Below are 14,637 nucleotides of genomic sequence, written 5' to 3'. Positions count from 1 at the left end.
CATTAAAAAAATATTTTAAAAATCAACCTATAGAATACAGTCATGTATATTCTTTGGGTCTAAATGGAGGCATTAATTAACACAAATGTATGAGTATCAAACTGATAAATGAAAACTCAGATCAATAAATATCAATTTTCCTTTTTCCCTACACATCACATATGTCCATGCACTATTTTTATCTATTCTCTGTAATTGGTTAATCATAGATTATTGCATTAAGATAAAATGGATAAAGCAGACTTCCTCTCCCACTATGTAACACAAAGATGATGATTTTCTCGGCTTTCCATTCGAGTAACTGTGTTTCAGATCGGTTCATGGTGTTGCTAAGACAACAGGGATGCTGTAACAGAAAACTGGCACTGAAGTCTCAAAGGATGGAGCTGCCTCAAAGGATATCATCGATGGTGTGTTCAAGGCCTTTTTCACAATGAAACTTGTAACACTGGATTCGAAAAAGGTGGTCACACTCATCCAACACCCTTCCATAGAAGACTATGGCTCTGTCAATGACTTGTATTCTAAAATTAAGGAAAGAGCAGTCTGTGAACTAAAAGTCAGAGGCCTATCATTCCACTAAGATGTATCTTTCCTAGAGCCCTAAGCGAGTACTGTCCTTAAATTCCAGTTTGCCTTTATTCTCATAGAAGCATGTTTGAAGAATAATGGAAGAGAGCAAGAAGAAACCATATCATCCGATTGTTCCTTCACTAAAAATGTACATCTCATCGACGCAAAGGTTTGATTCTGTCTGGTAACTACCTGGGTAAGTAGGATATTCACCGATACCTGTGACTGATATTTGGAATCTGCATTTGTCAACAGATGCAAAGAAGCACAGTCTCCTCAGTGCCCTCGTGAGAAAGGCCCAGGAAGCTCAGCAGCAGCAGTGATGAACCCTGGGTTGCATCTCCAGGTTTGTCCCAGCAAACACCTGCAGCGGCATTCACGTAGTACTGAAAACATCAAGGCAAAGACAAAGAAAATAAAAACAAAATACTTGAGCTGATTCTGAATATTTTTTTTTCTGAGCTAAAAGAGAAAAGGAACGAAAACAGCAGTTAACTAAGCTGACACGTGTCCTTCACATCATGTCCATTCTATTGCACAGAGATGAAATCCGTCGAATGTAACATGGACGCGTGAATGAAGGAGCTCAGTGCTCTTAGAGCTAGGACACACCTTGTTCAGAACCGTCTCCCTCTCTTAAGAGATAATTTGGTGAAAAATAGTGGAGAGGCAAAGGGAAGTGTTGGAGGATATGTTTTCCCAATCTTTGAGGGTCCCTTGATGAAGAGTCACAGAAATGACTGAAGACTGAGGGAACAGCGCAGTTTTCCTTTTTCGAGGAGTCAAAAGGTATTCTTCAATAATGGAAACTGGGGATCGTACTGTGAGGTCAAGACTTGTGCAGGGGTCCTTATCTCTAAGTGCAAGTTTCATCTCGCGGAATCAAATGAAACCAAGACCCTTTTTTAAAACCGTGGTGTTCTAAACATAAAAAAAAAGAAATAGAAAAGAACACAGACCACTCTCTTTTAATGTTTTTAAGTAGCAGAAATCATAATGGTTTGTATACTACACTGTACAATTATATACTGTTACTTTCCAAAGAAAATTAACTTCTTATAGGATTTTCTGAAATGGTTACTCCATACGGTTAAGAGCTTGACCCTTCAGCCATCGCTACGACACATGGCATACAATCTATGAGGTTCCAAGTCTTCCGGTTGTGCCGGTCTCTGCTGCCATTGAGGGAGGAGCCTCTCAGAGACCTCTTGTAGCCCCTTCCATCTCCTGCACCAGGAAACAGCCTCCGCAGGTAGATGTGTGCCGATGAGCGCAGTTTCTGTGCTTTGCTTGCCACAAGCCTACTCCCCTTTAAGAGAACTTGCGCTTCTTCATGGCTTCTGCTTTGACTGCCAGGCTCTTGGCACAGATGGTCAGGACCACAATGAGAACGCCCACCACAAATGTCACCAGGGGCCAGAGAAAGCAATGCAGGAGGACAATCTCATCATGCGTGCGATGAAGGAGCACATCATCTGGTCTGCAAGACAGTGGAGAATGGGAAAGAAAGAGTGGTCAACTGCCTTGGCATGGCATAAATCTACACCCTGGAGCTCAGCTTGCTTTCTACCCAAAGGGAATAATCATTGAAAGTGAAGACCATGCTCTGGCTATAAATACTGTATTTTGAGGTTCAAATCCATTACCAAAAGTTCTGAGGTCTTGAATCAAGTAATTGGTACAAATTTGCATATTATCTATAATATAATTTACACGTTGCAAAATGTCAAAGTGTAGCAATCTTTTACATTACTATTTTCCTGCATTTTAAGTTGTCTAACATATTCCATTTTCTCATTCACCCTTTAATAAATGCTGGTCAAAGTGACATGAATCAGTCTAAAAAATTACTTGTGGGTTGACATTCTCAAACCCAAAGTAGACCTCAGCACTTAGATGGGACCCAAATGATCTTAATTCATAAAAATAATAAAGTCGCTGTTTGAATTTAGTCAGAAAGATCTGTGGTGTAGTCTTCAGGTCAACTCAGCTCCATTATGTGAAGGTTTTTTATTAATGAACAGATGAGTGAAATGGTTAGATTTAGTGCATTTTTCCATGCTTCTGGGTGGGATCAGTCATCAGTTTAAACTACTGACTACTTTCTTGATAAATTTTGCAAAGTCTTAGCAATATATTTCTATCTTACCAACACAGAACCCCACTTTCAATTCCAGCACTGGTCTCATTCTCAAGAAGTAAAAATGAGATGTGTTCCACAAGCCATGATTTCTCATCTCTGGCCATTAGAGAGAGAGCGTGGGACTTTAGCTTTCATACAAGAGGTTTACGTTTTGTGATTTCATCCCCAGGAAGGTTTGTTCTATTTAAAAAACATTTTTTTTTAATGTTTATTTATTTTTGAGAGAGAGAGAGAGAGAGAGAGAGAGCGCACACAGGTGGGGGAGGGGCAGAGAGAGATGGGGTGACATAGGATCTGAACCGGGCTCCATGTCAACAGCAGCGAGCCTGATGCAGGGCTCAAACTCACGAATTGTAAGATCATGACCTCAGTTAAAGTCAGATGCTCAACAGACAGAGCCACCCGGGCGCCCCAGGTTTGTTCTATTATCCTAGAGTAGCAGTGCCTTCCTCCAGACAAGGAAGAAAATGATGCAGAACAATTAATTCAATTGCCCTCAAGAACATCAGAATCTTTAGAGTACAAGGGCAGTGCATTTAACAAAGAAATGCCTTCTTGAGGAGCTCTCACTGATCACAGCTTTCATAATTCAAGATCAATTTTTCCAGAAGATTGACAAAGGATGTTGGGTATTTCTCTTCTACCTATAATGCAACCATCATGCAGCATTAACAGTTTTGCAGCTTAGCTTTGAAATTACATAATCCTTGCCCCTTTTTTGTGCATAATATCATTTAAGATTTTGCCCATTAAGTGAGATTTTTATTGACATTTTATTTCATATTATTTCAGTTAAAATTTGTACTAGAAAAATGCAGAGTCATTGTAACAATTAAGCAAAAAGCATTCCAGCTTGCAGAAGTTACTCTTTTTTCTGAATTCCTGTAGCAACACATTGTCTTCAAGACTTGTGCTATCATTAACTTATGATACATGTTAATGTACATATCCTTTTCTCCTGGAAGGCCCTCGACTTTGTCATTGTCTGTTACTCTACACATAGATGTTGCTAAATAACCACTTGCTACTGATGACCGGGAAACTGTCTCTGTTTCAACATGTTATCCATGCAAAATTTCAAGAACCTTAAGCCTTGAGTGTAGACAGTAGAGGCCTAGGTCCAAATACAGTCAGGGCACAATATAATTAAGTCATATGTTACAGTCTTTAAAACCCCAACCCCCAGCACTGCCACCATTATTTTCCCAGCCACAAGAACTCACAGCTGTCAGCTACCTCCACCAGAGTGTGCAAAGGAAGTAAAAGCTCTCTCGGTTTCAGATCTCACATTGAGGTCTTTAATCCATCTTGGGTTTATTTTTGTGTATGGTGTGAGAAAGTGGTCCAGTTTCATTCTTTTGCATGTAGCTGTCCAGGTTTCCCAGAACCATTACTTGAAGATACTGTCTTTTTCTCATTGTATATTCTTGCCTCCTTTGTCATAGATTAGTTGACCATATAAGCATGGGTTTACTTCTAGGTTCTCAATTCTCTTTCGTTGATCTATGTGTCTATTTTTGTGCCAGTACCATACTGTTTTGATTGCTACAGCTTTGTAGTATAGTGCATCTTGAAATCTGGAATTGTGATACCTCCAGCTTTATTCTTCTTTCTCAAGATTGCCTTGACCATATCACAATAAAAAGCTTTTGCAAAGCAAAGGAAGCCATCAACAAAACAAAAAGGCAAATTACTAAATAGGAGAAGATATTTGCAAATGACATATTCAATAAGGGATTAATATCCAAAATATAAAGAGAACTTATACAACTCAACACCAAAAAAATTAAATTAATTAATTACATAATCTGACTAAAAATGGGCAGAAGACCCAAATATTTTTCCAAAAAAGAAATAACATGGCCAACAGACACCTGAAAAGATGCTCAACATCACTCCTCATCAGGGAAATGCAAACCAGAACCTCAATGAAATATCACTTTACACCTGTAAAAATGGCTAAAATCAAAAAGACAAGAAATAACAAGGATTGGCAAGGATGTGGAGAAAAAGGAACCCTTGTGAGCTGCTGGTAGGAATGTATATTGGTGCAGCCATTGTGGAAAATAGTATGGAGGTTCCTCAAATAATTAAAAGTAGAAATATTATATGATCCAATATGGGTATTTACCCAATAGGGGGAAAAACACTAATTGAAAAAGATATATGCACTCTTATGTTTACTGCAACATTATTTACAATAGCCACGATATGGAAGCAGCCTAAGTGTCCACTGATAGACAAATGGATAAGGAAGATGTGGTGGAAATATATAAATTATTATACAGCCATAAAAAAGAATGAGATCTTACCACTTGCAACAACATGGATGGACCTAGAGGGTTTTATGCTAAGTGAAATAAGTAGGACAGAGAAAGACAAATACCACATGATTTCACTTATATGTGGAATCTAAAAAACAAAACAAAAGCATAAACAACCATAAAGTAGAGTCAGACTTATAAACATAGAAAGCAAACTGATGGTTGCCAGGGAGAAGGTGTTTGGGGCGGGGGGGATGGGCAGAATGGGTAGAGGGAAGTAGGAGGTATAGGCTTGCAGTTATGGAATGAAGAAGTCATGGGAATGAAAGGCAGAGCCTAGGGAATATAGTCAATGGTACTGTAATAGTGTTGTATGGTGGCAAATGGTAGCTATATGTGTGGTGAGCATGGCATAACATATAGACTTTTGAATCACTGTGTTGTACAGCTGAAGTTAATGTAACATTGTGTGTCAATTATACTCAAATAAAAAATAAAATAAGATAAACTGCAGTATTACTGATTTTTTTTTTTTTTTAAATCTGTCTTGGGATGGCCTTCCTCCCTCACTTCCTTCCCACCTTCTTTTCCCCTTCGCTCTCTTCCCCTTCTTTCTTGGACAGTTCTACTCCTCCAGAATCTATTGGTACAAAGATGAACTACATTCTTCGCCAAAAGGGTGAGAGTGCATAAAAATGTAAATGCACTTAATACACAGAACTGTATGCTTAAAAACGGTGAAAATGGCAAAAAAGGGGGGGGGTTAAGGACTTGTATTTTCAACACTATTTTAAGTAATTTGCATGTAATTTCCATAAGTGTTTTGCGGTTAATTTTCCAGTAAAATGCTTCATTGAGTATCGTCTTTTGTGTTCCTTCTTGAATCACTATTAATGATACTAAATCCTTTACCACAATACTGTACAATTGAACCAGGAAAATAGCCACAGATGAAGGTAGTTGGAACCACTATACATATTTCCTGAAACATTTAATAAAAAAAGAATGTGAGTAAAAAGGAAAGGAGGAGTGAAAATAAGAACTGAAAATGCTGGACCCGGATATTTGTTTTATTTAGAAACTTCTTGGCATTCCAACTGCTATAAGAGCCCTTGGGGCAAAATTTTATTTTAATATTTCAAGTGACAAAACATCATTCACTGGAGATAGCTATGTTGAATCCGTAGCAGCTTCAAAGCAGTCTTTGAGGCAGAAATATTATATAAAAATGTTCATATTTCTTTAAAAATAATTAATGTCTGTTTCCATTTCATACAGTTCTAAGATGCCCCATAGTATCCTTCAATGGGAAGGAAGGGTAGCAGAATGTGCCACTTTGGCATAAGGTTATTTTGAGCTGAAGGTAATTGAAAAGAGACAGAGATAAGAAAAGCTCTCTGACCTCCTCTTATTTGCCTAAAAGCAAGACATACATTTATAAAGGTGCCTTTCTTCCTCTCTCTTCCAGGAAGGACAAAAGTTAATCCTTGGAGACAATTCTAGACCTTTATCAGCCCCCAAATGGCACCAGAGTAAATTATATAACAAATTTTCCTAACTAGCTCTTACTTTCCATCAGTTTCCCCATATATTTACCTTTCTACATTTTGCTGCCCTAGAAACTCAAAGTCCTTTTCCTTTGTCATATCACTTCTCTAAATATGTATTGCCTTTTTCTTTAAAAAAATTTTTTTAAAATGTTTATTTATTTTTGAGAGAGAGAGAGAGACAGAGCACAAGTAGGGGAGAGGCAGAGAGAGAGGGAGACACAGAATCCAAAGCAGGCTCCAGGCTCCAAGCTGTCAGCATAGAGCCCAATGTGGGGCCTGAACCCACAGACTGTGAGATCATGACCTGAGCTGAAGTCAGACACTTAGCTGACTGAGCCACCCAGGTGCCCTGTATTGCCTTTTACTTAAAGATGCTATATAAGCCCAAGTTCTAACCACCTCTTTGAGCTATGCACCACTGAGTGCTTCCACATATACACATGATGCACATGTTAATAAACTTCTGTTTTTCTCTTCTTAATCTGTCTTTTGTCGGTGTAATTTACAGAGCCCTAGCCTATGAATCTAAGAAGGGTAGAGGGAAAAGTTTTTCCTCCCCTGTAGGAAAAAATGATTTCTCAGCATAGTAATGCTTAAGTTTATCATTCAGTTAATAGGATTTACTGAGATTATCTTTAAATTGATCCTGTGATGTAATTAAAGTCTGGTTCATTTAACTGGGACTTTAGTGTCTTAATTTAAAGCACTCCACTACCTCAGTTCCCTCCAATTTTATGAGGCAGCTTTGGGTTTAGAATTCAGTTTTCCATAAATCTATAATGGTAGGACTGAAGGGGAACTCTTTTAAAAAAAATTACTATTTTCAATATTTGGCAAACTGGATACATGGCCTGATGAGATCTGAATACGATGTAGTATAATCAGGATAGTGATGAGGATGAAGGCAATATGGAAAAAAAAAAAAAAAAAAGATGATTACTCTGAATTTGAGGACTTCAAAAAAGTAAACAAGGTATTTTCTTTCGGGTGTGTAAAAATACTAATAGCAAGCACTTTTAAATCCTAAGAGGGGGTGGGTACAAGTGTCATAAAACAAGAGAAGTGCTACGAGTACCCTTAGAAATACTTTCCTAAAGGTTGGACTTACCCTGAATAGAGCCTTGAAAGTATATTGTGAGTACATTGTTAAATAGTTAGCATTTGTTAAGTGTTTACTACCCTTCAGGTGCTCGGATAGAGTGTTTAATCTCACTTGATCCTTAAAATAACCCTGTGATGGCCAAATTTTTCATTGTCATTTTAAAATAAGAGAAACTAAGGCAAAGAAAGATTAGTTTACTCAAGATTACACAACTTGAAATGACACAGTGATTCGGAAACCCTATCTGTATGACTTTCAAACCTGTACTATTTATTTACCCCTCAGCTGGCTTTTCTCGAATTCAAGCCACCTCTGGTATTTGCTGAAATGCAACTTCCTGAATCTCAACTCCTGGCTGACTACACCAGAATAGGGGTTGTAGGACCCAGATACCTGCATTTTTGAGAAGCTCCTGGGTGATTCTCATACATAATCAAGTTTAGGAAGCGCTGTGTAAAGCTCTAATAGTTTAAAAGAAAAAAAAAAATTGGTGTGAAACATAGAGCTACTTATCTGGCTATTTCGGAAACTGTCTTAACTGATTCTTATGTCCGGGTTATTGTCATGGCCTCCACATGCTCTTGTGCAGAGTGTATGGTGCATGAAGATGTCCTGGAATAAGACTGGAGGAGAGAAGGGGTGAGGTGAGGGGTAATGGAGGTAACATGGGAGGTAGAAATCCAGCCCTGATACTAGATTTGCTCAGAGGGGGCTTTTGTCCTAATTGGCAAAAAGGCACCCTATCAGCTAGCAGTAGACCTAGTTGTACCAGATAAAAAAGACAAAAATTTGGTATACGTCATCCTAAATATAAAAAATATATTCCCTTTGACTTTGCCTCACCAGATGAGATTTCTTCTAATTCTCAATACCTGTTCTGTTCACTGACAGTGAGAGAAAAATGTGACCTCTTTTTTTTTTTTTTTTTTTAGGCTGGAAAATTAAACTTTAACTTATCTCAACCAGTTCATGTAAAAATCTGAACTGCATAATAAGTTACTAGTATCCCGTGATGGTAACTGTACCAGTGAAGAGAAAAGATGATGATCTATGAGATCGTACAGGAAGTAGAAATCTTTTTAGATTTATTACTTAAGAACTTTCCTTTTCATGTTCATGTAGACTGCTAGAAAGTTCAAGTTTTGGCCTGCCTTAGCAAGATCATACAACTTTTTTTTTGCCAGTCAGACCCCTCATGCTTTGTCTTATTTTCTGCACATGTTGCTAAATTTATTTTATCTTGCTAAATTCTGTCAATCTTTAGAGCACTCATTAAACCCTTTAGGTATATATCAATGATCTACATTTGCATATCAGGTACTCAATAAACCTTAAAAACTTTTTTAGTTGTCAGCTTTATCCATATTTCCATGAGAAATAATATACTACATCATTACAGGAACTTGCACTTATGTATGTATTTTGTTGCAATCTTAAAGTCAATAAATGCTTCATTATATCACAACCATAACATAATTCTTTAGGCATAATGTCAGTCCAACATGCCAGGCCTCTGGCATAGAAGCACAGCCAAATGACATGAAAAATGTAATGATTTCATCCTCCAAATCTTCTGAATAGGTCCTCTCTATTCTTGCTCTAAGCCTTGCTTATTATTTATAACATGACCTACTTTTTGAAAGAATCTTAAAGAGGTAACAATAAAAACAAGACCTAAGTACAATAAAACCCTTAAACTGACAGTAAAGAGCAAATACAATGTAATTAAGAAGAAAAAAAAAAAAAAAAAAAAAAAAAAAAAAAAAAGGAAGTCCGAGCTAAGAAAAGCTCCTGCTTTAAGCATAAGTGGAACTTAACCTCTGAGCATCCCAGTACCCAAGGGAAAAAGAACAGAGATGAGTTACACAGCTGCCATTAGATTGGAAAAAAAAAAAAGGAAGCATGCCAATTCATCAGAACAAATGCTTTGCTAGGGCTACACTTAATAAATGAGATGGTGTGTATTTTTACATAAAGTAATCTGTGTAACACATTTGAAAGGCTAAGAGCAGCTCTACAAAGCTAGCTAATGAAATTATGTGAGGAATTTTTACAATACTAATTCCAAGGTCTCAGATCTACTGAATCAGACTGAGGTTTTAAACAGCTTTCCAGGTGATGCCAATGATTACTCACATCTGGAAATAAGTGACTTAATGCTTTTTAAATATCAAATGTATCAGCTTGGTTTTTGACAATAACTTAAGAGCAAATTGTTCAAGACTGGAATCACTGACAAGCATTCTATGTGGCTGGTTGAAGGGAGCAGCATCTTCTGTCAGGTTAGAGTCCTGACACGGAAGTGACAAAATGATACTTTATAACGAAAACCGAAAACCTGACATGCATTCATTCCCAGATAATTTTGTCTATTGGAGCTAGGTTTCAGACAGCCTTTGAAAGTTTTCTCTAAAGTCTCAAATGTATCAACAGATTTTTTTTTTCAATCTATGAAGTTTATTGTCAAATTGGTTTCCATACAACACCCAGTGCTCATCCCAAAAGGTGCCCTCCTCAATACCCATCACCCACCTTCCCCTCCCCCATGGGTTTCTGTTAAGTTTCTCAGGATCCACATAAGAGTGAAAACATATGGTATCTGTCTTTCTCTGTATGACTTATTTCACTTAGCATCACACTCTCCAGTTCCATCCACGTTGCTACAAAGGGCCATATTTCATTCTTTCTCATTGCCATGTAGTACTCCATTGTGTATATAAACCACAATTTCTTTATCCATTCATCAGTTGATGGACATTTAGGCTCTTTCCATAATTTGGCTATTGTTGAGAGTGCTGCTATAAACACTGGGGTGCAAGTGCCCCTATGCATCAGTACTCCTGTATCCCTTGGGTAAATTCCTAGCAGTGCTATTGCACTGGGTCAATAGGGTAGGTCTATTTTTAATTTTTTGAGGAACCTCCACACTGTTTTCCAGAGTGGCTGCACCAATTTGCATTCCCACCAACAGTGCAAGAGGGTTCCCGTTTCTCCACATCCTCGCCAGCATCTATAGTCTCCTGATTTGTTCATTTTGGCCACTCTGACTGGTGTGAGGTGATATCTGAGTGTGGTTCTGATTTGTATTTCCCTGATGAGGAGTGATGTTGAGCATCTTTTCATGTGCCTGTATCAACAGATATTTAATTGAAATGCCACAAGAGGAGACTACGTCATAGAAGGTTTTCAGGCAGGAACTGCTGACCACTGATTTCTAAGCTGGAAAACCTTGATGTGGGTATCAATAAATGTTTTCAATTTTGGCAATACTCTATGCTATGAGCTTTCTAGAAGGAGACTGAATTAAAATGTATCCCACGAAAATACTGACTTGACCTATTGATTGTTGATTTTTAAAAGACCTCAAAAGATTTTTTTCTACCAAAAGACACTGAAGATTAAATGATAAAAACATTGAATTTGGTTTTGGCATAAAGCTGTCCTTATTGAGAGTAATTAGCCAATATGTTTAGTTGCTGTTTGAAGCAATTATAAAACCTTGGCAACAGAAAAGTATGCTTGTCTTCTTAAATGACCACAGGAAGGCACTTGAACAGCTAATCTGAAAGCTGTATCAAGTTATGGTATAAATTACAGTGGGAATACGGAGACCGGAACAAGGAGATCCTTTGCAGTATTCTTTACGATGATTTGTTCTATCATGAGTGCATTTTTGCCAACTTGATTTCAGCAATGATACTGTGATAAGGGCTTTTAAAAGTTTGAGAAGTATTATATCAATATCACAGCTTTGGTCTGCAGACGGTTCTTATCAATGGATGAAAGGCTGTTTATAGATGTAAAAATGTTATAAATACTTACATTTTCTTAACTATCTTCTCCAATTAGGTGAACTTACAGCTGTAATATTTAATTGTATAAGAGTTGTTCCTCAAGCCTGACTATTCTTCATGGAGGAAATTAAATCAAGCCCCAGAACTGCAGTTTCTAGAGAGAAAAATTTACATTTGCCTTTGGCCAGATATACAGCAAACTGGCAGGTGTGTTATTTTGGAGCAATGAAGCGTTGAATTAATTTTAAATAGGAAAGATTGTACCTTAAGTCCACCCTGATGGTAAGTCCTAAGTAGCCTTAGAAGTGTAGGGGAGTATTTCAGAACATGAACTTTGGTTAAACCTGGGTTTAAATATGGGCTTTACAACTTGCTAACATGATTTTAGGAAAAATACTTAAGGAAGGAAAGAAGGAAGGAAGGAAGGAAAGAAAGAAAAAGAAAGAAAGAAAAAGAAAGAAAGAAAGAAAAAAGGAAAGAAATACTTAATCCCTCCCTGTCTTAATTTTGTCATCTATAAAGTGGGAATAATAATATCTACCTTCCAGGATAGTCCTGAAGAGTAAATGAGACAATGTCTGCCAAGTGTTTAAGCAGATGACTGCCTAATAATGAGTATTTAATATTCAGTAAGGGGTGGTAATAATAATGATTATCATTACAAATTTGGGGTTCACAACTCAGAAGATGATTTTAAAATGTTGGCAGTAATGTATCATTTGCAAATATCTTCTACAGTCTACGACTGTCTGGTTGAAGTCACAGGAAATTCCTTTAATCAAATTATAATTTCTTTTGGTATAGATGTCTTCATTCCCCCTGGTCCGCTTATACCTTTGTAGTCTGCTTTCTGGTCCTATTACAGGCGGCTTAAAGGAAGAAACAGCATAGGTCTAACCAGCAAATGATTCCCTTCAATTCTAATACGTGCATCAGGAAAAAAATTCAACAACGCTAATCTCTTGATTAGAAACACAAATAGAAGTTACCCCTAAATTTTTCTCTCAAGCCATCATTTAACATCATTAAATTGCCCAATTGAAGATTGGGTTTAGCAACTGTTTTCCGATGGTTAAGATGGCTGTCCTTACAAGTACAAGGTCTTAGGTCTTATAAAGCAGAGGCCCGGTGAAACCATTGCAGCCCTGAGCTCCCAGAGGAACACACTTCTTTTAAAGTTTTATTCACACTGTGTGGTAATTACTTTTTATATCTGTCTGTTTTCCCAACCTAATTCGAAGAACCCTGAGGTAAGGAGCCTATTAGGGATATTGCCTGCCTGAGAAGACGTCTCCTGAGTGCTCAGAAAGAAAGAGGGGTTACTGGCAAGGCCTGCAAACCAAGAAGAAGCTTATGACTTGTTGTCTTAAAAAAAAAAAAAAAAAAAAGCAAACCAATGAATCCATCTTACTCTGAGGCAGAGCAGGTTGGTATAAGAAGGTTTTAATTATACAACATTTGTTGTTCTTCTATCAGGAAAAAAAAAATGGAAAGAGAATTTTTAAATTATCTAGATATTCTCGGAGATGAGGCAAGAAATGGCATTAAATTTATATTAAATCCCCTTCCTATCCCACCTGCCCCCGCAAGCTGCTTAGGAAGAGTCACCTGTGTCAGTGACCGGGAATGCTGGATGGACAGCATGACTTTCAGTTGGCTTATTTCACCAGAGAAGTGAAGGATTTTGTAAACCAGATGACGGTTTTGGTCCAGCAATTCCTGTGAGCTTTTCTTAAGAAATGTATTACTGTTCTTCATGGCAGCTTGGTCTGTGGCGTCTCTGAGTTACCAGGTAAATTATTTATTTCACATAGGGCCACAGGTATTCTTTGGCCAAACTGCTTAAATTTAGAGTTTAAGCAGATATACTGGAGAAAAGAAGAAACCTACATTCTTCTATTTGAGACAAAGATAATTCTTATAATAGTTCTCACCTTGTGTATGTACTTTGTAGTTTCAATTTTATTTATTTAAAAAAAAATTTGTTTTAATTTATTTTTGAAGGTGAGAGATACAGAGCATGAGCAGGGAGGGGCAGAGAGAGAGGGAGACACAGAATCCAAAGCAGGCTCCAGGCTCCGAGCTGTCAGCACAGAGCACGACACGGGGCTCCAACTCACAAACCACGAGATTACGACCTGAGCCAAAGTCTGACGCTTCACCGACTGAACCACCCAGGTGTCCCTGTGGTTTCAATTTTAAAGTGAAAATCCAATACCATTTTAAATCAGTGTGAAAAAGATGGATTATTCAATACATTGTGTTGGGACAATACTGGCCATTTGAAGAAAAAAAACATTTGCTCCCCATCTTCTTCTTTCCAAAAAACAAGAGAAAGAAAACAAAAAAAGAAAATCCAGACATATCAAAAACTTAGTTGTACAAAACAAACCATGAATGCTCTAGAAGAACACCTGAGTTATAGAAAATAACTTTGGAATGAGAAAAAAAAATGGGTTTCAATTTTTTTTTTGTATTAGTATGTTCCAAGTATTCTATTTATATTTACTTATACTAAGACATTATTCACTGTTAATCAGAAATTAAAATTTAACTGGTGTCTTATATTTTAATTTGCTAAATTTGGCAAATTTCTGATTACCCTACTTTCTAAGTAAGAAATAAAATGCAAAAGCCATTAGGAAAAGACAGATGATCCAACAAGAGAAACATAAACATTTCTGTAAGCCAAAAACACTCCAGGGGCGCCTGGGTGGCTCAGTCGGTTGAGTGTCTGACACTTGATTTCAGCTCAGATCACAATCTCACAGTTCATGGGTTTGAGCCCCGTGTCAGGCTCTGTGCTGACAGCGTGGAGCCTGCTTGGGATTCTCTCTCTCCCTCTCTCTGGCCCTAAACATTAAAAAAATTAAAGAGAGATGGAAGGGAGGGCGCAGAACCAAGGGTGAATAAACAGCAGTGACACGAAGCTACAGGCACACAGTCAGGAAGACAAAATCGGAACAAGAGGAAGCCAGGGAGAAATGCTGCAGACAATGAAAAAGGTAATTAGAGCTGGGTTTAAAGGAAGAATCAGAACAAAAACAGACAGGCTCCCTTCTTAGGACAAATGACACAGTGTTCACAGAGAGAACCCACAAGTGATCAGCTCTCATTTTTCTTCTCCATGGACGACAAATACTTTTCTATTCTATTTCATCTTTAAAATATTATTAGTCGGGGCGCCTGGGTGGCGCAGTCGGTTAAGTGT

At 37.6% G+C, this 14,637-nt stretch overlaps 1 protein-coding gene across 1 annotated transcript in view; it reads right to left on the bottom strand.

Annotated features, from left to right (window-relative positions):
* Positions 1-1,522: 1,522 nt before the first annotated feature.
* The window catches only part of KCNMB4 (potassium calcium-activated channel subfamily M regulatory beta subunit 4), a 61,159-nt gene continuing 48,044 nt past the window's right edge, over positions 1,523-14,637 (bottom strand). The window contains exon 3 of the mRNA XM_049627420.1: positions 1,523-2,053. Coding sequence (XP_049483377.1) covers positions 1,885-2,053 — 169 coding nt within the window. The 3' untranslated portion in view covers positions 1,523-1,884. The remainder of the gene's footprint in view (positions 2,054-14,637) is intronic.

The sequence above is a fragment of the Panthera uncia genome, chromosome B4 (genome assembly GCF_023721935.1).
Source record: "Panthera uncia isolate 11264 chromosome B4, Puncia_PCG_1.0, whole genome shotgun sequence".
In the NCBI taxonomy this organism is placed as follows: domain Eukaryota; kingdom Metazoa; phylum Chordata; class Mammalia; order Carnivora; family Felidae; genus Panthera; species Panthera uncia.
The sequence above is the reverse complement of the archived record's forward strand: the minus strand, read 5'-3'. Positions and strand labels throughout refer to the sequence as shown.